Source organism: Lepus europaeus, chromosome 20, assembly GCF_033115175.1.
Source record: "Lepus europaeus isolate LE1 chromosome 20, mLepTim1.pri, whole genome shotgun sequence".
Taxonomy (NCBI): Eukaryota; Metazoa; Chordata; class Mammalia; order Lagomorpha; family Leporidae; genus Lepus; species Lepus europaeus.
Genome location: NC_084846.1, coordinates 46,594,776 through 46,616,998, shown reverse-complemented (window position 1 = coordinate 46,616,998; position 22,223 = coordinate 46,594,776). Strand labels below are relative to the sequence as shown.

At 38.5% G+C, this 22,223-nt stretch overlaps 2 protein-coding genes across 5 annotated transcripts in view; both read left to right on the top strand.

Moving 5' to 3' along the window:
• PHF14 (PHD finger protein 14) overlaps positions 1-21,859 on the top strand; it is a 186,945-nt gene extending 165,086 nt beyond the window's left edge. For all 4 annotated transcript variants that reach the window (XR_009864568.1, XM_062178170.1, XM_062178169.1 and 1 more), the window contains one exon: positions 21,660-21,859. Coding sequence is in view for 3 of the 4 variants with exons in the window: in XM_062178170.1 (XP_062034154.1) it covers positions 21,660-21,734 (75 nt within the window). In the remaining variant the exon portion in view is untranslated. The remainder of the gene's footprint in view (positions 1-21,659) is intronic.
• On the top strand, positions 6,716-7,726 carry LOC133749858 (lysM and putative peptidoglycan-binding domain-containing protein 1-like). Its single transcript, XM_062179217.1, has one exon. It carries the CDS (start codon positions 6,716-6,718, stop codon positions 7,379-7,381), a length of 666 nt encoding a protein of 221 aa, XP_062035201.1. The 3' UTR covers positions 7,382-7,726.
• Positions 21,860-22,223: the final 364 nt, after the last annotated feature.

Genomic DNA, 22,223 nt, shown 5'->3' with positions numbered 1-22,223 from the left:
AAATTTGGCTTGATAGTAATTTTCCACTAATGAAAAACAAAGCTTTATTGAACTATGGTCTGTGTACTAAAATATACTCCTACATAATTTTTGGAGATGGCATGCTACAGTAATTGTAAATAAAATGTCTGAACTTAATTTAGCATAAATGTTTTCTATAAAAACCATACAGTATTAATACAATTACATTTTTCACATTCTTGCCTATCTATGGTTTATTCAGGAATGAATTAAATTAAAAGTTGCATTCTTAAAAATAAATTATTTCTCATTATATAAGCTATGGATGTTCATTATCGATTATTAGGAAAATACAGAAAAAAAAACCAGAAGAGAAGCAGTAGTCATAACCTACATTCTAAAGATTACCATTGCTATGGTTTGAATACATCACTCAAAATTCATATATTGGACTCTTAACCCCCAATCCAAAATGCTATTCAGAACTAGTTTCTGATAAGAGATTTTTAGAATACTGAATGGATTAATATGATTATCACAGGAGTAGGTTGGTTGTTGCAGGAACGAGTTTTTTATCAAAGCAAATTTGGCCCCTCTTGTCTCATACTCATCTTCTTGCCCTTCCCTGTTCGATCATGGGATGATGCAGCATGAAAGCCCTCTTGAGAAGTGAGTCCCTTGGTCTCGGACTTCTCAACTTCCAGAGCTATGAGAAGTAAATTTCTTTTCTTTGTAAGTTACCTCATTGTGGTATTTGGTTATATCAACATAAAACAACCTAAGATGACAAGCTCTGTTAGCATGTTGGTGTACTCATATTTACTTCTTTTTTTTTTTTAAGATTTATTTATTTATTTGATAGAGTTACATAGAGAGAGGAGAGGCAGAGAGAGAGAGAGGTCTTCCATCTGCTGGTTCACTCCCCAGTTGGCTGCAACAGCCAGAGCTGTGCCCATACGAAGCCAGGAGCCAGGAGCTTCTTCCTGGTCTCCCACGTGGGTGCAGGGGCCCAAGGATGTGGGCCATCTTCTACTGCTTTCCCAGGCCATAGCAGAGAGCTGGATTGGAAGTGGAGCAGCCGGGTCTCAAACCAGCGTCCATATGGGATGCTGACGCCTCAGGCCAGGGTGTTAACCCACTGCACCATAGCGCCGGCCCCACTCATATTTACTTCTATCTTTTCTTCTTGCCTTCATTTGACAAGTGTTTGTTGAATACCTTCTAAGTATTTTTTTTTTACATTTCTTTTTTTTTTTTTTTTTTTTTTTTTTGACAGGCAGAGTGGACAGTGAGAGAGAGAGAGACAGAGAGAAAGGTTTTCCTTTTGCCGTTGGTTCACCCTCCAATGGCCGCCGCGGTTGGCGCGCTGCGCTGATCCGATGGCAGGAGCCAGGTGCTTATCCTGGTCTCCCATGGGGTGCAGGGCCCAAGGACTTGGGCCATCCTCCACTGCACTCCCTGGCCACAGCAGAGAGCTGGCCTGGAAGAGGGGCAACCGGGACAGAATCCGGCGCCCTGACTGGGACTAGAACCTGGTGTGCCGGCGCTGCAAGGCGGAGGATTAGCCTAGTGAGCTGCGGCGCCGGCCGAATACCTTCTAAGTATTAATGCCCAGTGATAGTTTCTGGAAATGCTGTGGTATACCTGTCATGACATAATCCTTGCCCTCCTGATGCGTATATCCTGTCAGGTGTAAATAGATGTAAATAGATGTAAATGTGACATGGGAGCTATAGAGGACAAACCCAAGGTACTGTTAAAATAAATAGCAGGGAAACTAAACTGGTTTGGTGGTTCTCAGCAAGTATTCTTGATGTTTTTGAGAATGTGAATTGAAATCAGTCTTCACTTGATTCCAACCCTGTTGCAAGTATATATTCTCACTTGTTCTCTCTCCCTCTGTTCCATTGAGATTCCAGGAGTAAAAATGATTCTTGTGTACATACAACTTCATATCTGAAAAATTAACATTTTTTAAAAAGCTCCTATGATATCATCATTTCTGATATAAAGTTAACTAGACCAAAAAAAAGTAGTTCTTCAAAATGTTGATTATGCGATTAGTTCACTAAGGACAAAAAAGACTAGCATTTCCTAATTATTTTTATGATAATAGAAAGTTGCTGAATCAGTTGTTATAAATACAGAAAGACTTTTCTCGTTTTATAATTAGTATTACTCAAATGCAATTAGCACAGTTCCATAGCAATTTTATAGCAGTAATTTATATTCATATAGTTTAGTTTCATCAACTATTTAAAGAATGACCTTCCTAATGAAATAACTATGCTTTATTTGTACCACAATGAAATATACAAACATGGAGAGTAACATATTATAGGTAGATGGAATATTACTATAATCTTATTTAATTAAAGTAGTAAATTTATGTCAGAATATGAAGCCTTCTAATTTTTTTTTAATTTTTTTTAACTTTTATTTAATGAATATAAATTTCCAAAGTACAGCTTATGGGTTACAATGGCTTCCCCCCTCCCATAACTTCCCTCCCGCCCGCAACCCTCCCCTTTCCCGCTCCCTTTCCCCTTCCATTCATGTAAAGATTCATTTTCAATTCTCTTTGTATACAGAAGATCAGTTTAGTATATATTAGGTAAAGATTTCAACATTTTGCCCATATAGCAACATAAAGTGAAAAAACTACCATTGGATTACTAATTATAGCATTAAATAGCAATGTACAGCACATTAAAGACAGAGAACCTACATAATTTTTTCCAAAAAGCCTTCTAATTTTTTCTTTCACCTCCGTTGTATACATTAGCTATTACCATATTTTGAACTTGTTGGACTAGTATCAGGAAGTAAGCTGAGGAAAGTATGAAATCGTATTTTGTGTTCAAATCACTCTTTTATTTATTTATTTATTTTTTGACAGGCAGAGTGGACAGTGAGAAAGAGAGACAGAGAGAAAGGTCTTCCTTTGCCGTTGGTTCATTCTCTAATGGCCGCTGCGGCCTGCGCGCTGCGGCCGGCGCGCTGCAGCCGGCGCACCGCGCTGATCCGATGGCAGGAGCCAGGTGCTTCTCCTGGTCTCCCATGGGGTGCAGGGCCCAAGCACTTGGGCCATCCTCCACTGCACTCCCGGGCCATAGCAGAGAGCTGGCCTAGAAGAGGGTCTAACTGGTACAGAATCCGGCGCCCCAACCGGGACTAGAACCCGGTGTGCCGGTGCCACAAGGCAGAGGATTAGCCTGTTGAGCCATGGCGTCGGCTCAAATCACTCTTTTAAAAAACATGATGGATAAACTTTTGAATGTTTTGAGCATAAATTTTTCATCATAAACTATTATTAGATTAAATACATTATTGTATTAATGTGTATTGGAAAATCTAGTCTTATGAAAGTCTGTTTTTGACAGTTTTTGATACATATAGCCAAAATGTATACATTCCTCCAATAGAATATTATATACACAGTATAAAATTATGTTATCAGACCAAGTTTTGTGATATTACTATGGTGTAATCTGAAACTTAGTTTTGAGGATTATATCAATCATAGTAATACCAGATAAGAAATATCTTTGCTCCTTTGAAAAGAATCTCTTTACTTCTTTAATAATTTTTTGTAAATATGTTTATTATCTCCCATTCTTTCAGAGACTCATGCCTTGTCCTCATACCTTCCCCAGAAACTATTGCGCCCATTTTTTTTCTAAGAAAAATTTCTAAATAGTTTTCTGCTCAAGAAAGACCTCCAGTTTTTCTTTTTCCTCAAAATTGGAAATGTTCACTAAAAATATGTGGAGCACAAAATATTGCATACTTCCTGATTATAGTCAAGTACAGATAATTCTCAGAAGTCTAAACTGAAGTTTGGACGAGAACTTGGATTTGTCTATCTGTAGTTGTGGGTATGAGGTAACATAAATGCACATTTTTAACAAGAATATAGAACTCTGCTGTGTGCAAGAGTTTTCCTTTTACTATATAGTCAGCTTTCTATTAGTAATTTCTATCATAAACAGGGCTTGGAAATCCAAATGAGAAGTTGAAAAATATTGTTTAAAATAAATGCAGTTGACTTACTCTTTGTGTAAATCAATGCCACAACTCTTTTTTATTTATTTTTATTCATACTGAAAGCTGAAAAAGCAAGATAGAGAACATACGTGTTGTGTGAGGTGGGAGTTATACTTTTATGCTGCAAAAAAGGTTTGATTAAGTGCAAGGGTACATCAAAAAGTTTGTGGAAAGTGAGATTAAAAGATAAATTTATTCTGGTGCCAAAAAATTGAAATTCATATACAGTTTCTTTGTAATACAGATTTTGCATGAACTAATCTTTTCTATTTTAGGCAGAGCAACAGAGAGAGACAACAGAGAGTAAGATCTTCTGTCTAGTGGTTCTCTCTTTCTCTTTTTTTGCCAGGAAGAGTTAGACAGTGAGAGAGAGAGAGAGAGAGAGAAAGTTCTTCCTTTTCCGTTGGTTCACCCCCCACAAAATGCGCTGCAGCTGGTGTGCTGCGCCAACCCGAAGCCAGGAGCCAGGTGCTTCCTCCTGGTCTCCCATGCAGGTACAGGGTCCAAGGACTTGGGCCATCCTCCTGCACTCCTAGGCCACAGCAGAGAGCTGGACTGGAAGAAGAGCAACCAGGACAGAATCTGGCACCCCAACCAGGACTAGAACCCGTGTGCCAGCGCCGCAGGCGGAGGATTAGCCTAGTGAGCCACGGCACCGGCCACTACTGGTTCTCTTAACAAATGGCAGCAATAGCTGGAGCTGGACCAGGCCAAAGCTAGGAGCCAGTAACTCCAACCTAGTCTCCTATGTGGGTGGCCGGTGCCCAAGCACTAGAGCCATCTTCTGCTTGCCTTCCTAGGCATGTTAGCAAGGAGCTGGATTGGAGGCCAAACAGTCAGGACTTGAACCAGCACCTTCTTATGGGACACCAGCATCGTAAACAGCAGCTTAATCTGCTGTGCCACAATGTCAGACCCCCTTATGAACTTTTTGAAGCTCCTTCCTATAGGAGTTAGAAAACATAGCACTGAACAAAAAGCTCAGAGATAGTAGTATCACCAGCTCAAGAGTGTCAGGAATGATTTCACCATGAATTTTTGCTATTTCCATTATGATTCAAGCTCTAGCTCTAGCTGATATACCCATGTTCTAAAGTTAAAGAAGGGTGAAGTCCAAAATACCATCTTCCATTCCCTGTTTAAAGTATTTTGAACAGGGTTTGTTGCCTACTACTTCACCAAAATGACTCTTTTTAATATCACTTTACAGTTGCTGCTTATAAACTGTTACTTAACGTCTCACTGTCATTTGACAGTGTCCACCACTCCCTTTCCCTTGATTTCTGTGACCTCCATGCATTCCTGATCTCCTTTCCTTTATGCATCATTGGCAGCTGTTTTTCAGTCTTCTTGGCTAAGTTTTATCATAAAAAACAAGGACTCTTCTGTATTAATATATGTCTGGATGATTGCATAGAATTTCACATGATTTCATATAAGATTTTTAATACCATTCTTAAATTCTTTCCCCCAAAATCTAAGTTCATGTATTCAGATGTATACCTGACATTTCCATTGATTGGATAAATACTCACTCATACTTAATGTTGTCATACTAGAATTCTTGATTTCTTGATTCTTCTCCACTCCCATCACAATTTATTTCTTCAGTAGTATTTCCCATCTAAGTACCACCACTTTTGGAGGCCAGAAGTAGAGGAATCATGCCTAATTACCGTCCTTTGACTATTCCCCATGTCTGTCTGCCATAATTCCAAAGCATACCATATTTCTTTCCATTCCCACTATTCCTCCTATAGTCCAAATCACCATTTTCCTTAACTACTGCAATAGCCTTACTTCTATTGTCGTATTTCTATTCTTCTCTAACCTCTACCCTTCTTTTTCTACACTGCAACCAGAATGAGCTAAAAACTTAAAACCAAATCATGTTACTTAAATTTTTAAACCCTCCATTGATTTTTCACTGTAAATCAAATAACTAGTATGGGCCTCCGTGGTCACACCTAACATGTTATCTCACGCTATATATCTTAAATTTTATGATGCTTAGATATACTGAGCTAATTTTTACTATAGGGCTCTATCCCTTGTTCCATATGCATATGCATGGCTAATATCTTCTCTTGCATTAGTGCAAGACTGGCTCATTCAAATCATTCAGGTCTCCTGAACTCATGTGCATGTTTAATTTGTAAACTCAGAAACTAATGGATAGAAACTTAATCCATTTATGTTTAGAAGGTAGGTCTAGTGAGATGTTCTTTGGTCACTGGGGGCCTGCTCTTGGAAGATAGTTCTCTTGAGAGAAATGGTTATAAAACTTGAGTTGGGGCGAAGCCTTTTGGGAAATGAAGTCGTCTTTCAAAGAACTTGCCACTCTGCTGGATCCGGGGCCCTTGCATCTTGACGGATTCGAAGCATTGGAAGGAAAAAGAACCCTGATACGGACCCCGAATTTGAGGGTGTGACCCGTCTGATGTGAACTGAGCGTTCTCTTGAGTGGAAAGTGTGCTACAAACTCACAGTCTCCTCGCGCTTCGTCCGTCCACGGCTCTGGAGTGGGCCTGATTTTTTTTTTGCAGACCCTAGCAGATGAGCCTTGGGACCGGACAGAGCTGTGATATGGGGGTGCCCCGAGGCCGGGCTACTGAACTTGGGTGCAAACTGAGGAAAGAGTGTTGAGGAGGGTGTCCAGAATTCAAAGGTGAGAGGTTGCAACCCCAGCTGTCAGCAGGGCGAGGAGATGGCTTCACCCTCTAGACAGCCCCCTGTTGGGGCGTCAGGACTGCTTCAAGGGAGCCAGGCTCGTTCTTATGGAAGCCTGGTGCAATCGGCCTACTCCCCAGTGAGGGAAAGATGCCTAGAGCATCAGTTGGAGCCCGGAGATACCCTGACTGGACTAGCTCTCAAATACGGGTTGACAACGGAACAGATTAAGCGTGCAAACCGCCTTTATACAAATGACTCCATCTTCCTGAAGAAAACCCTCTACGTCCCCATCCTGACAGAGCCCAGAGACCTGTTCAATGGTTTGGATTCTGAGGAAGAGAAGGATGGAGAGGAAGATGTACACCCAAGTAAGGATGACGTCTGGCCACACCCAGCTGAGAGGAAGAAACAAGAGACAGGTGCAGGACATGCCAGTGGTGAAGTCCTCCCCACACCTAGCCCGGACCTGGCCACACCCACCCATGATCTCTCTGCCTCTGACTTCCTTAAAAAGCTGGATTCACAGATCAGCCTGTCAAAGAAAGCTGCTGCTCAGAAGCTGAAAACGAGGGAAAGCAGGGTACCTGGGGAGGATGCAGGTCTCCAGCTGAACTCCCCTCGAATGCAACAACGAGCAGTCCTAGGTCCTGTCACTGACCCAGACCTCTTGGACCCAGACACTACGAGACCAGGAGGATGAAATCTTCAAGCTCTGATGTCCCCAGAACTGGTTGAGAGAAGCAGTGTGTTGATGGAGCAACTTGAGGGGCAGAGGAGCCTGAGGTGAGGCTCAAGAACATGGCTTCCCAGCTTACCTCTCAACTCCAGCCATCTTCCCCAGCCTCCTTGCCTATCAAGAGTTCCTTGACCTGGGGCATTTTTATTGGCAAGAGTAGGGGGTGGGTTCTAGACCTCTTGCTGGTTCTTGGGCTGAACCTAGACTTGACCCTTAGATTCAAAAGACTCCTTTTACACCCTTGCTGCCTTCCCTATCCCGTTTACCATTCCTTGTCGTTAGAGCAGGGAAGCAGAGGCTCCCCCTCAACTTCCTCCTTATCTCCAGTGATGTCACATAAGTTATTTGGTGCTATATTCAAGTAATATTTATTTGTTTTCTCTTATTCCTTCCCATTGTTAGCTGACAAGTGAGATTTCGGTAGCCCCTTGGTGGGGGACGTCTGTGAACAGTGAGCCAGTGACTGCTGGCTCCCCACCTCCTTAGTCAACAATGTTACTGGGACTGGGGCAGCCAGTGAACTAGTGCTGCTGCAGAGAATGGCAGGCTGTGCTGGGCCTTTTCCCCACTGGCAAAGGATTTACGCTGTCTTGACTTAGCAGCTCCCTGTGACTTTTTCACAATTCTCACTCTGAGGAAAAGCAGAATGTAGGGAGGGGCCTGAACTCTCCATTCTACCAGTTCACCTTTCTGACGTGTTCCTCTCCTCAGCCTGTCCTGGGGCTGAGAGATGGAAGAAGGAATGACTTGGGGTTTGAAGAGGGGAACAGCTGGGGGAGTCTCTTTGTTATGCTCCTTCCCCAATACAGCCCACATGTCTATCCCTTGCTCCTCACTGCATAGTTATTTGCGATTTGTAGCACTGACCTGCAGTACAGTTTGTTTGTTTCTTAAACAGAAGAAGTAGGCAAGGGTACCCCAGTGATGCTGGAAAATATGCCTCAGTCTCCTGTATGGAAATGGTAAGAGGTGAGATAAGTGGTGTTTACATCCCTCCTTTCCTGTGGTGATCACAAGGTCTAAGAAGCTGGAGATATTAAACATTGAGCCCTGTGCAAAAAACAAACAAACAAACAAACAAAAACTTGAGTTGGGCCCATCATCTTCTCTGATTCCTAGCTCACCACACAATTCCTCCTCCACTTGTACTCTGTCATTGCTATTTTCTGGCCTCACCAGATGGCTGAACAAGTGGTGCCTGTCGAGTATTGGACTGTGAACCTCCAAAACCATAAGCCACAATAAGCCTCATTCTTTCATAGGTAACTTCTGTCATATATTTCATTGTTGAGTCAAAATACTGACTCATACAGTATTTATAAGTGAAATCATAGTATACATAGGTGTGGTGCTACCTGAGGTTTCAGGCATCCACTGGACTGATTTTAGGAAAATATGTGAAGCTTTTAAAATTTATCAGTCCTAAGCAGTTCTCATTATACACATATATATGTTGAAAAGAGAATTCCCCAGGAAATCAGAAAGGGCTGAGTTTGAACCCTCTCTTCTCTAATAATTTTAGATGTATGACCAAGAGTTGTTTCTTAATGTCATCAATCTTCAATTTATTCAGTAGGAATGGGAATAACTCTTCTATGACTGACATGTATGTAATGAGAAACAAAATCAAGGACAGAGAAGATAGGGCTAGTACAGTTTGGTCAGGAATCAGAGAGAAGTTCAGCTACAGCTAGGTGAACACATGGAGAACTATACAAGATAAAACCACATATGTGATGGGTACTTCCTAGGCAATGGATAGAGTTTGGATTTTACTTCTGATGTGAAGCTATTGTAGAATTTTGAGCAAGAGTGGGTTGTGATATGATTTTTGTCTTACCAAAACCAATGCCTCCATGATACTTTGAGTTAAGATTGTAACAATGAGGCTGGCATTGTGCCATAGCAGGTAAAGCCACTGCCTACAGTGCCAGCATTCCACATGGGCTCCAGTTCATGTCTTGGCTGCTCCACTTCTGATCCAGCTCCCTGCTGATGGCCTGGGAAGGGCAGTGGAAGATGGCCAGTGTTTGGGCCCTGCACACATGTAGGAGACCTGAAAGAAACTCCTGGCTCAGCCTGGCCCAGTGCTGACCACTGCAGCCATCTGGGGATTGAACCAATGGATGGAAGATCTCTCTCTCTCTCTCCCTCCCTCCCTCCCTCTCTCCCTCTCTTCCTCTCTTCCTCTCTCCTGCCCCCCCCCCTCTCTCTGTAACTTTGACTTTCAAATCTTGAAAAAGAAGAAGGAGAAAGAAGGAGAAGGAGAAGAAAGTAACAATGGATATAGCACTGGACAGATTTTAGATTCCTTTTTGGGACAAGACAGTAGGAGTTAGCTGTGGAGTATGAGAGAAAGGAATTAAGGAATATGCCTAGAATTTGTGTTTAAGCAATTGAATGGTACAGACCACTCTGAGGGACTGGAATCAAGAGTTTTACCTAGATCTCTGAAATATCCTTGTATTTACCATATGTTTATGTAGACATTTAAACAATGCTTTTTATCTGTAAAGTTGTGGACTGTGTCTGTTTCCTTTAAAGCAATCATGCAAAAAGTCCTTAAGCCACTTTGATAAACTGTATTTGTCTAATTTCTAAACCAAATCATTATGAGTATTTATTATTCTTATATTTTGGTCCTACCTAGATTTCCAAGACTGTTTTCAGTTTAACCACTTTGTTAGGATTGTCACTTTATTCAAGGATAAAAGGCACTAATTTGCATTCATCTACAGTGACAAGATTATGCAGTCTATAGGTTAACTCTGGGAAGAACTTTAATCAAAAATGGTAATCAAATGCTCATGGTGTAGTTTTGAGGAATTATTTAAATATTAGCCTCTTCCTAATTATTGCATATAAGTGGATATGTTTGAGTGTAATCATTAACTCAGTTAATTTATTTTTTATACTTGTTATCTTTGAGTAATACAAACAATTCTATGACTATACAAACAGTTGAAATTAAAAGAGTTAGGAATTAAAGAGACATAATTGGAATAGGTTCTATTTAACAGCACAGTTGTGATTATTACAGCTATGCAAGCGCTGTTTTTAAAGAGGATCTCCACTACTTTCCTCCATATCGGTAGTCCTGATGGTTAAAACCTATCATAAAGTTAGCCTGGGAGAGTGAGGAGGGGAACCAAGGAATAGAGGTTCTTTCTTTCTTTCTTTCTTTTTTTAAAGATTTATTTATTTACTTGAAAGAGTTACGCAGAGAGAGGAGAGGCAGAGAGAGAAAGGTCTTCCATCTGCTGGTTCACTCCCCAGTTGGCCACAATGGCTGGAGCTGTACCAATCCGAAGCCAGGAGCTTTTTTGGGTCTCCCACATAGGTGCAGGGGCCCAAGGACTTGGGCCATCTTCTACTGCTTTCCCAGGCCATAGCAGAGAGCTGGATCGGAAGTAGAGTGGCCAGGACTAGAACCGGTGCCCATATGGGATGCCAGCACTGCGGGCGGTGGTTTTACCCAATATGCCACAGCGCTGGTCCCTAGAGGTTCTTTCTCTGGGCCAGAATTTGTGCTAGGCTCCTCACATCTTCTTTCATGCTGTCTGAAGTAGTTGCTATTATTTTACAGAAGAGGTCTAGGAAAAGATAAATGTTTTCTTCAAAGTGGTTTTAGGTGATATGCGTAGGGTATGAATCTTGATTTGCCAGTGCCTGACCACAAAGCCCAAGATTCCTCCGTTTCACAACTGCACAGAAGAAACAGGACAAAAATATAAAGAACATGGTAAGTAGATGAGCAGTGGGTAACCCTAGAACTAACTATTAAAGCAGTATTGCCTGCCTTCCCACATCGTTTCTTGCTGTCTTCCTGTCTCTCACTGGGCTTTGGCTGACTTAACCTTTCTACTGATCCTTCTACTTAGAATATTCTTCCCTTATTCTCTGCCTGGACAGCTCCTTTTCCTTCAGATCTCAATATGTTAGTCATTTTTTTGGAGGATGGAGACTTTAAGGTCTTTTCATACAAGTCTTAAAGCACTGTGTTTTTCTTTCATTGAATATGTCATAATTGCAGTGATGCAGTTATTTCAGTAATTGATAGTTTGGGCCACAAACTATAGGCTCCATAAGACAGGGTCTGTCTTATATATCAGGCTTTTTAATACCCAACATTTTTAATCGAAGATGAATCTTATTGGATATCTATTTTTAAATGAGATGTTTGAAAATACCATTCTATGAAGTAATATTTTCTTAATGTCATAACCTAAATTAAGAAATACTGGAAAATTTCTATACCTAGCAAATAACTAACTGAGCATAGAAACCATTGGTTAAACGAATACATTTCCAGGCCAGCTTTGTAAGTGATTTAATACTTGCCAAGTGACCTGCTTTTGTGAATCGGAGGATGTTTTTATTTATTTTTTTATTTTTATTTTTTTGATAGGCAGAGTGGACAGTGAGAGAGAGAGACAGAAAGGTCTTCCTTTTGCCGTTGGTTCACCCTCCAATGGCTACCATGGCCAATGCGCTGTGCTGATCTGAAGCCAGGAGCCAGGCGCTTCTCCCGGTCTCCCTTGCGGGTGCAGGGCCCAAGCACTTGGGCCATCCTCCACTGCACTCCCGGGCCATAGCAGAGAGCTGGCCTAGAAGAGGGGCAATCAGGACAGAATCCGGCGCCCCGACCTGGACTAGAACCTGGTGTGCCGGCGCCGCTAGGCGGAGGATTAGCCTGTTGAGCCGCGGCGCCATCCCTGAGGATGTTTTTAAATATGATGAGTTTAAACCATTTAGTCATTTTCTCTTAAAAAAATAAATAAATGTAGAAGCGATAAGAAATATTTTACAAATTCAATATGTGGAAACACAGTTGTTACTTTTGACAGTCATTATGAAATGCTGTTATTGGAGAATTTCTTTTTATGGAATTTCCTAAAATAATAATTTTTAATTTTTCTTGAAGCAAAATCAACTCTTTTAATTCATGAAAAATTAATGTTCCATAGGAAAAGTGTTACTTGAATGTCTAATGAGCTATTAATTTTCAATAAAACCATGAAGATTAATGGGTTCACTCTGGGGAAAATGGCACTCAGCTTGAAACAAGATATTTTAAGAAACTTAATATGTGCACTTGAGTAGTTTTAAAAATTCACTTTTTGAACATAACTATTTCTGAAAGGTGTAGTCTTTGATGTTAAGTTTATCTTAATAAAGGAGCAATGTAAGTTACACTGAGAAATCCTTGTTGTAATGATTAATGGTACTAATATTTGGGCATGAAGGAAGTTATATTATTTTGATGTCATAGCCCAACTCTGTAGAATGTTAATTATTTTTAAAAACTCTCCTGATCTGGAATACAATCATTGTTTAATAAAAGTTTTTGGTATAAAGAAAGGAAGGACACTTTGAATAGAAGTTACTTTAAGGTTTAAGACATCTCATTTTTTAAGCAGTTTTTAAAATTTATTTTATTTGTTTTTATTGATATAAAGAGAACAGATTTCATATGTATAGTTCTAAGAAGACTGATCATCTTTAAAAATGCTTAATGTGAGTCAAGGAACAAAATTTATTCCAGACTTCTCTAAAATGAGAAGAGTATTTAATCAACAAAATCAAGTCTGTCCATGGATTACCAAAAAACCAGGGCAGAGAGAGCAAAATGATTCTTTAGGTGTTGATTGCCTAATATTTTCACTTTGTTTTCACATTTATATACAATTAAGTCAGTCCTAGATCAAATGATGCTTCTGTGGAGAAATTTCTTTTCTTTCATTGTCCTTCCCCCCCCCCCCCCCTTTTTTTTTTTTTAGCTTAAGTACTTCCTGGTCTTTTTTTTTTTTTTTTTTTTTTTTTTTTTTTGACAGGCAGAGTGGACAGTGAGAGAGAGAGAGAGACAGAGAGAAAGGTCTTCCTTTTGCTGTTGGTTCACCCTCCAATGGCCGCCACGGCCGGTGCGCTATGGCCGGCGCACCGCGCTGATCCAATGGCAGGAGCCAGGTGCTTAACCTGGTCTCCCATGGGGTGCAGGGCCCAAGCACTTGGGCCATCCTCCACTGCACTCCCTGGCCACAGCAGAGAGCTGGCCTGGAAGAGGGGCAACCGGGACAGAATCCAGCACCCCGACCAGAACTAGAACCTGGTGTGCCGGCGCCGCAAGGTGGAGGATTAGCCTATTGAGCTGCGGCGCTGGCCCACTTCCTGGTCTTAAACTGCATGAATCCAGAAAACACAACATTCAGTTTCTTGTGTGAAACATCATCACTATTACTGAATGTCTGTATGATTTTACTGGCAGGCAATAGATACTGATTTGTAGTGAGGAGTCAGGAATGAGCTACCTATATTACCGAAATGCTGAAAATCCCATTATTGGTAACAGTGACTGCCTCTGTGTAACTGTTGAGTACTTGAAACCAAAATGTACTTGTTCTGAATTATCCAACGGAGATTATTTGGTGTTTGGATGTTTTTACTTTTTACATTGCAATATTTTAGCCTTTAAAAGAGTTGCTAAAATAATATGAAGAGATTTCTTATACTCTTTACCCAGCTACTCCTCATGTTGACATTTTATGTAAGGATAAAAAAATTATCAAACTAAGAAATTAACCTTAGTGAATACTATTAAGTAAATCATAGAATTTTTTGGATTCTACCAGTGTTGCCACTAGTGTCCTTTCTCTAGTCTTGGATCTCCTATTTCATTTCATTATCGTATATCCTTAAATCTTTGCTAGTATATGGTAGGTTGCTACTGTATGGTAGTTTCTTAGTCTCTTTTAAAGTCTCCCATGACTTTGACACCTTTGAAGAGTACTGTCCAGTTATTTTGCAGAATGTCCCTCAGTTTGAGTTTGTCTGATATTCTTTCATGATTAGGCTTAGATTGCACATTACTGTGAGGCTACCAGCGACCAGACCAGAGGTGACGTCACTTCACAGCGCATCACATTAGGGTATAAAGTACTGTTTTTCCTTTAACATAGTATTTTTACATCATTTGAGTTTAGGAGACCGCTCAGGGAATAGTCATTAGGCAGTTTTAAGAGTCTGGTGAAGAAATTTATTTCAGATTTTTGTCAGTCTAGTGATCTGAATTTTCATATTTAGAATGGAGAGTTAGGTAAGATCTCTTACTCTTTACTATTCAACGATTTGATTACCCTAAGGCGATATGAAAGAGAATGAGAGAGACTTACCCCATACATCTTGGGGTTCCTTCCAGATCACCCTAAAGCCCATCTTTGAACTTGCTGTGGCTGTTAAGAGGAATACTTTGACAATTTCCTGCTTGACAGAGTAATTTAGACACTAAACTGTTTCTTAGTCTCAAAATTAACAGTCTAAAATTGTTTATCAAGTCCCAGAAATAATGATATTGGAAGAATTTGAAGTATCAGAATACTTTAAATTATACTGTTTATATATTAATATAAACTATAGCCTTTACTTTGTAACTTATAAATTTGATTCATTAAGATCAAGTTATATGCATAATATCATTTTCATTAAATATTATTTTTTACTTTTTGGAGATCTTCTCTTTGTTCTATATCAGCATTAAGATTGTTATTATTTATATTAATTATATTTGTTTCTTTGACAGTGAAGTGAGTTGCTTAGATCATCAAGACTCAACAATGGAATACAAAATTATATTTTCAGTAGCTTCTCTTATTTTTTTATTGTGGTATGATTAAGATGGCCTATGATTATGATTTCTCTAATGGCAGCATGAAAGTTATGAAAAAAATGAACCTTAAAGCCTTACTAACCAAATAAAATTTTTTCTCCTAATCCATATAATTCAGTATGTGTCACCTTAATATCCTTGTTGTCCAGTGAAGGCTAAACAAAGTACTATCACATTCTATTGAAGAAGGCACTGCTTCCACAACGGCCGAGTCCAGTATTATGGCTATTGCTTATATAAGCATGAATGAATAAAATATATTACATAACATATTTTCCTGTTGGTTTAATGAATTTAGAGATTACTAATTTCTAAGTATACTAAGCATGTATGTTTCTGTGCATGTAATTATCTGAAAATTTTAATGAGCCAATCAGTGATTTTTATCCAACCTGAAAATCTCTTGATATGAAACACTGTATTTTTGTATTCTCATACATGAAGTGGGAAATTCACTGCTGTCCTTGTTCTCTCTTATTTGCTGATGAAATAATGGAGATAATTTTGTAATGGTAAATGTAGGGAGATTCTTAATTGCCCATCTTGTATGTGAATCACCAAGTAGAGAAAACAGGTATAAATGTGCAAAGTAGACGCATTCAGCATAATAACATATGTGTTTGAACTGGGTTTATTAAAAAGGCCCCATGTTACTTTAATTTTATAATGTAACACTGGAATTTCTAATTAGATATGCAACTTCTGTCCTTACTTATGCTTTTTACAGTAAATTTAATTAAGCATTTCTTGTAAGTTCATTTCAGTATCTATCATGGCCCACTAAAGTTGGAAATCAGTTGTAAAATGGTAGATTAATTGCCTTTTGTAGTAAATGAAATAAGAATCTAAAATATGCAAAGTCAGGAAATTTAATTGTGGTCTTCAATTGCTTATTCAATGCCTTGGAAAACTGAATGTAGAACTGCAGGAAAAAAAGGCCAAAGGTTGTTAAATGTAGCACATCACACACATTTTGCACTTTACTTAATGATCCAAGTGTTTATTACTATGGAGTAAATGCACCATTTAAAGAATTATGGTGGAATTTCAAAACATTAAAAACTCTAATTAATTTTAGTCTGAAGCATGCAGCTTGCTCATTTTGCCTAAAACATTTTCATTATCATCTGTAGTTTTCCAGTTATTAAGATAAATTTTTTCTTGTTGTGCAGCACTGGCATATTTTCTGTATTAAAGCAGGGTCTTAAGAGCTAGTAAGAGTTACATCTGATGTATATTTTACATGAATAAAGGACGGTAGTTTTTGACCACAGATTGAAACTGTATTGTATGTATTGCTTTTCTTCACTTGTCCTTGTTCTATAACTGCCAATAGTTAGAAGAGGTTGCAGGTGATTTTTTTTTTCTAAAAGTTGTTCATATTTATATTTTATAAGGACCATTATTAAAGCATGAAGATAATTTGAATATCAACTTGAATCCAACTATTATTAACTGATTCTTCTCTAATTAGTCAAAGAAATATTTAAAATAGAAAATATCTTAAGAAAACAGAAACATTTTAAGTTAATTGTGACTACACTTTCTTCCTTCATTTTACTGTTGTCCCAGTAGTTATCTTTCCTGTGTAAAAGAAACTAACATCATTCTTTTTGTAAATGTAGATTATAAAGGTATTTGAAAGAAATCTTATGTTTTCTGATTGTGAAAGTAATCATGTTCATAGTGGAAAAGTAAGAAAATGTAAGAAAGCACAGACAAGAAAATAAAAATCAGTAACATCACCATTGTGAACGTTTTATTTTTACTCAACATCAACTTTTTTTTTTTTTTAAGATTTATTTATTTTTATTTGAGAGACAGAGTTACAGGGAGAGAGAGAAGGAGAAACAGAGAGAGGTCATCCATCCACTGGTTCACTCCCCAAATGGCTGCAATGGACAGGGCTGGGACAGATGGAAGCCAGGAGCCAGCAGCTTTTTCTGGGTCTCATACGTGGGTGCAGGGACCCAAGCACTTAGGTGGTTCTCCACTGCTTTCTCAGGCAGAGAGCTGGATCGGAAATGGAGCAGCCAGGACATGAACCAGCGCCCATTTGGGATGCAGGTGCCACAGATGGGGGCCAAATCTACTATGCTACAGCACCAGCTCCCATTGTGAACATTTTTGGTACTTAGCAAAGGAATTTTAAATAGGGTAATAGAAACCAAGCAATTTATTTTAGCTGTATATGTCAGTATAGGGGCCAGATACTTTGGATTTTTTTCCTTATAAAATCTTTTATTTATTTATTTCTGGTTTGAGAAACAGAAAAGAGAGCCTCCATCCACTAGTTTACTCCCAAGGTCCTCATAACAGCTGGGCCGGGGCCAGAGCCAGGAGCCAGGAGCCAGGAACCCCGTCTAGTTCTCCCATGTGGGTAGCAGGGATGGGACCTCAGGAACCATCAATTGCTGCCTCCCAGAGCTCATGTTGGAAGATGTGGGAATCAGGAGCAGAGACAGGAGTCAAACCCAGTCACTCTCATGTAGGACACAAAAGTCCCAACTGGTGCCTTAATGTCTAGACCATATGCCTTCTTCTCCTTATAAAACCTTACCTATACATTTTATTTTCTTGATTTGAATTTAGAAAGCTGTCATTCGGGAGCCATTTTTCTTTTCTGGTTTTTTAATCATCTTAATTTAACATATCTTAGAGAAAAATTGCAGAAGCAGTAGAAGAGAATTCCCATTTGCCCTTTATTTAGTTTCCTATAGTGTTATAATCTTATATAAAGTAGTACAATTACTAAAAACAGGAAGTTAACATTGGTATGTTACCGACTACTCTATAGACCATATTCAAATTCTATCCAATTTCCCAGTGGTGTCCTTTATATGGGCAGGATTCCACTATGCATTTAACTGTCATGTCCTCTTAGTCTCTTGATTGTATTGAGGTTGTACATATTAGGAATGATGGCACAAACAAGAGTGTTGAGCCCATGTAAGCCATCATATCAGGGGGTTAGTATTAATATTACCTAATGGTAACCTGAATCTTTTGGTTAAGGTGGTATTGACCAGGTCTCTCCACTCTACAATTACTTAGATTGTCGTCATAAAAATATAATGGAAAGAGGAAAGTTGTCCCTTTATATAATCTTTCCTTTAAAAGAAATCACTTAAAAGTTTGCAGTACAAAAAAAAAAAAAAATCAACAGTACACAGTGTAAACATAGAGTCACTTGTACTCATAATTTGGGTCCAAATACACTTGAGTGATAGAAATCCCAGGAGCTGGGGCTGGTGCTATGGCATAGCGGGTAAAGCCGCCGCCTGCGGTGCCGGCATCCCAAATGGGTGCCAATTCGAGACCCAGCTGCTCCACTTCCAATCCAGCTCTCTGCTATGGCCTGGGAAAGCAGTAGAAGATGGTTCAAGTCCTTGCCCTTGCACCTGTGTGTGAGACCCAGAAGAGGCTCCTGGCTCCTGGCTTCGGATTGGCACAGCTCTGCCCATTGTGGCCATCTGTGGAGTGAACCATCCGATGGAAGACCTCTCTCTCTCTCTCTCTCTCTCTCTCTTTCTCTCTCACTGCCTCTCCTTCTATCTCTGTGTAACTGTGACTTTCAAGTAAAATAAATCTTTAAAAAAAAAAAATCCCAGGAGCTAAAATAATCGGCGATTGCTTAAAGGTGCTTCCTCTTAAGAGAAACGAAAAGAAGGATGAAGAAGTTTTAATAGTTGGCATCAATTATTTGAACTATTCTAAAAAAAATTAAATCCTATCTGTAAATGAGGAAAAGTAAGAGGATTCCTCTATTCAAAATTGATGGCACAAGCTGAATAACATTTTAGTAAAAATCTTGCAAGTTTTAATCAGTGGTAAGAGGGATGTAGTTTGCAGTGTTTTTACTTATTTCCCTATTTGAATAACTCTTACAATCTCATATTGCCAACCTGGAGCATTAGACCATTTCCACATGGTCCAAGTGAGCCTGGAAGTGATTGATCTCACTATAATTCTGTCAGTGAACAAAAGAGCAAGAAGACTAAGCAAGCACATTTAATTGCTTGGTATTATAGATGTATTGTGTGAATGCACATTCTTGAAATTCACATGTAACTAGCAGATTGGCAGGGTTGTCACAATCAACATGTTTTCTGGAGTATGAGTTAACAAGCTTACACATTAAGAGGTAAGCCTGTCTCCTTTCCAGTAGTCTCAAAGGGTAAATTTTCTTGCTGGCTGTTTCAGAACACTTCATGAAACAAATGTCAAACTTGTCAGGGCTGTCACTAGGAAAATGATCCGTGTAGCAAGGGTCTTCTTTCATTGGGAAACAGATGTCTTATCTCAGCAGAGTGAAAAAAGGCCTGCTATCAATCAGAAGAAATTCTTGTTCATCTTTAATATCCGCTAGTAAAGAAATGCTTTGATAAAAAGCTTCTGTAATTTTATTCATTATGCTGTCATTTGTCAATATTTGATTTGTTGCCTGAACTACCTTAATTATTTTATTAATTTTGAACTACATTTAAGATTTTTATAAAAATTGACCTGTAATGTTAAATACACAGATTAACACTTATAAAAACAATTCTTACTGGAGCTTTAGTGGGTCAAATTCTAATACTTTCCTATGGTAAAATCTATTGCTATCATCTAGATGATGTTATACAATAGCAATTTTAATGTTATGTCCCAGCATTTAGTGTTGAGTGCCTTTTTTCCTCCCTTTTCTTCATCCCGATCACAGCTCTCATTGTGTAAAGGAAGAAAAGGATTGGCTCATATTATTTATACAATTATTTGAAAGTATAAAAATGGCAAGATGTTATAAAACAAATCCTCAGCATAAAGAAAGGTGTGTTCCTTCAAACTTCTTTTCTTATTTCTGTGTTCAGTGCTGTTACAGTAAGTCAAGATTGCTGGAAGTATGACTCCTGAAAAGGAGCATTTTTATGTTTTTCCAGGTGACATGAGTTCTGGCAGACCTGCATTGTGTTCAGGTCTTACTCCCTGTTTCACATAGTTCAGAAAACATACTATAGTTCAGAATCCAACTGTATACTAAGAGTCCCCAGTTAGATGGTAGAAATATATGACAAAAAAGACAAAACCCTGCCTTGAGGAACACAGTGACAAATTCAGTGCTACTTAACATTGTTTCTTGCCATCTTTACCTGCTGACTTAACATGTTCTGGAAAAGAGTGAAAAGTGTGGAGTAAGATTTGTTTTTCAGTAGGATGTAATTAAAATGTAAACTCTAGGAACTTTTGTCTAAACCTGGAAACCGCCTGTTCATTAATCTTCAGGAATCAATTAAACATAATTGAATCTATTCACTAAAGATCCATTGAGAAAAAAAATTGAGTGACATGAAGTAGCTATTTTTCTTGTGAAATTACGTTAACGATGTATTGCCAAAGTGATATTCAAAGCACCATCCCTGGTGTTCTACATATCTGTAATGACTGAGATTGGTTGGTAGTATTGGTCATTTCTGCACTTGCCTGGTGTTGACAAAATCTAAATCACAGTTGCTGTTGTGTTTAGAGAGACAAAGTAGATAAAGGAATGTTCTCCCCTTAATGGTTACAGGCAAGGTTTGTGGTTTGTCAGAGAAAAGCAGTGTATGTTCCTTGATTTGCATTTACTTTAGTAAGGTCAGTTCACGAAGCAGAGCTTAACAATTATATAATTCAATTGAATGTGGCTTTCCAAGGTACAGAGATATGGGATGATGCATTTAATGCTGCTAGAAATACTAAAAAAAAAAAAAAGTATTGTTCATTTTTTAGTTAACTCAGTAAAGATTTAGTAATGCTTTTCAATTTTAGTGATTTTGTGTGACAAGCCAGAAGTAAAAGAAAAGCAAGTCTGCTTTGCATTTGGGATTGTTGAAGAAACATAAACACTGAGATGGGTTACAAATTGTTAGGTGAAACATTTTTCCAGACTCCCATTATTTTAACTTTGAAGGGCAGAATTTAATATTGAACACAAGATGCACTTCATTCCTGTGGTAGCAGACATTATGATATCACTTCATTTATTCACCATATTCCACAGGACCCTGCTGTGAGTTATGAGGCCACCACTTAGAACTGAAACTGTAGAAGATTGTAAGCATTCCACAACTTGACATCCCCATGTTTCCTATTTTAGACCTAACTGATCTTCAGATAACGTATGGTGGTACAAGTAATTGGAAAATTGGCAGACCTGTCAAGAAAGTATGTTAGATGGGACCAAAATGCCATGCTGAAGCACATAAAGTGTCTTGGAAGTTAAATTTATTGTTTTTTATCAAACAGTGAAGTAAACATATCTGGCTCACCCCCTACAAAGAACACTTTTCAGTGGCAGGTGTTTTAAAAAGTAATTTTTAGAGCATTGATAAAATGGGTTGCGTTTGAAAGCATAGCATAGAAGATTTTAGTTGATGTGTAGCATAAAACAGTACCCACTCTAAATATGTGTTAAATAATGTTACCATTATTCCTTAGGATTACTGAAATCACAATGCTTTAGAGTCCCACAGATAAATTGTAATTAAAATGTATTAAGTGTGACTGATAAATTCTCTAAAGTTTATATTTTAATATTTTCTAAAATTTATTTTACAGGAAGATGAAAATGAAGCTGAAAGAAAAAATATGTCTCAGGAGCTCAGCATGGAACAGAAAAATCCAAAGAAATGAGGGATTTCCTGTAGTGTTTTGAAATATTTGCAACTTATGTAGTAGCAGATAAAATTTCTAATGTAAAATGTTAAACTGTAAAATCTAATTTGCAAAATATTCTCAATAAAGTTGTTGAAAATGAATAGGACCTTGTATTTGCTGGTTTCTTAACCAATTTCACCATTTATATAAAAGTTGGACATTCAAAATGTTTTTAAAGGGAGAAAAATTCTTAACTGAAATTTCAGAACTGAAGACAGAATTTTCTTTTGTTTGTAACCTAAGTATTAACACATCTGGGTGTTCTAAAAGAAAACTCAGAGTGTCCTTATGGTCTGTTTTCTTCAGGGACTTTACTACATTGCTCGTTACCAATGTAAGAAAAAACTGATATGGTTCCAAAATGAACAGAAAATGCTTGCACGTGAAAACACTTAAAGCCAACGATTGCCATAAGATGAAATACCACTTTTCTCCCAATTAACCACATGATAGTATCACATGATA

What these genes read in the sequence shown, in the direction of transcription:
- LOC133749858 (XM_062179217.1), top strand. Translation starts at nt 6,716, where the DNA reads ATGGCTTCACCCTCTAGACAGCCCCCTGTTGGGGCGTCAGGACTGCTT.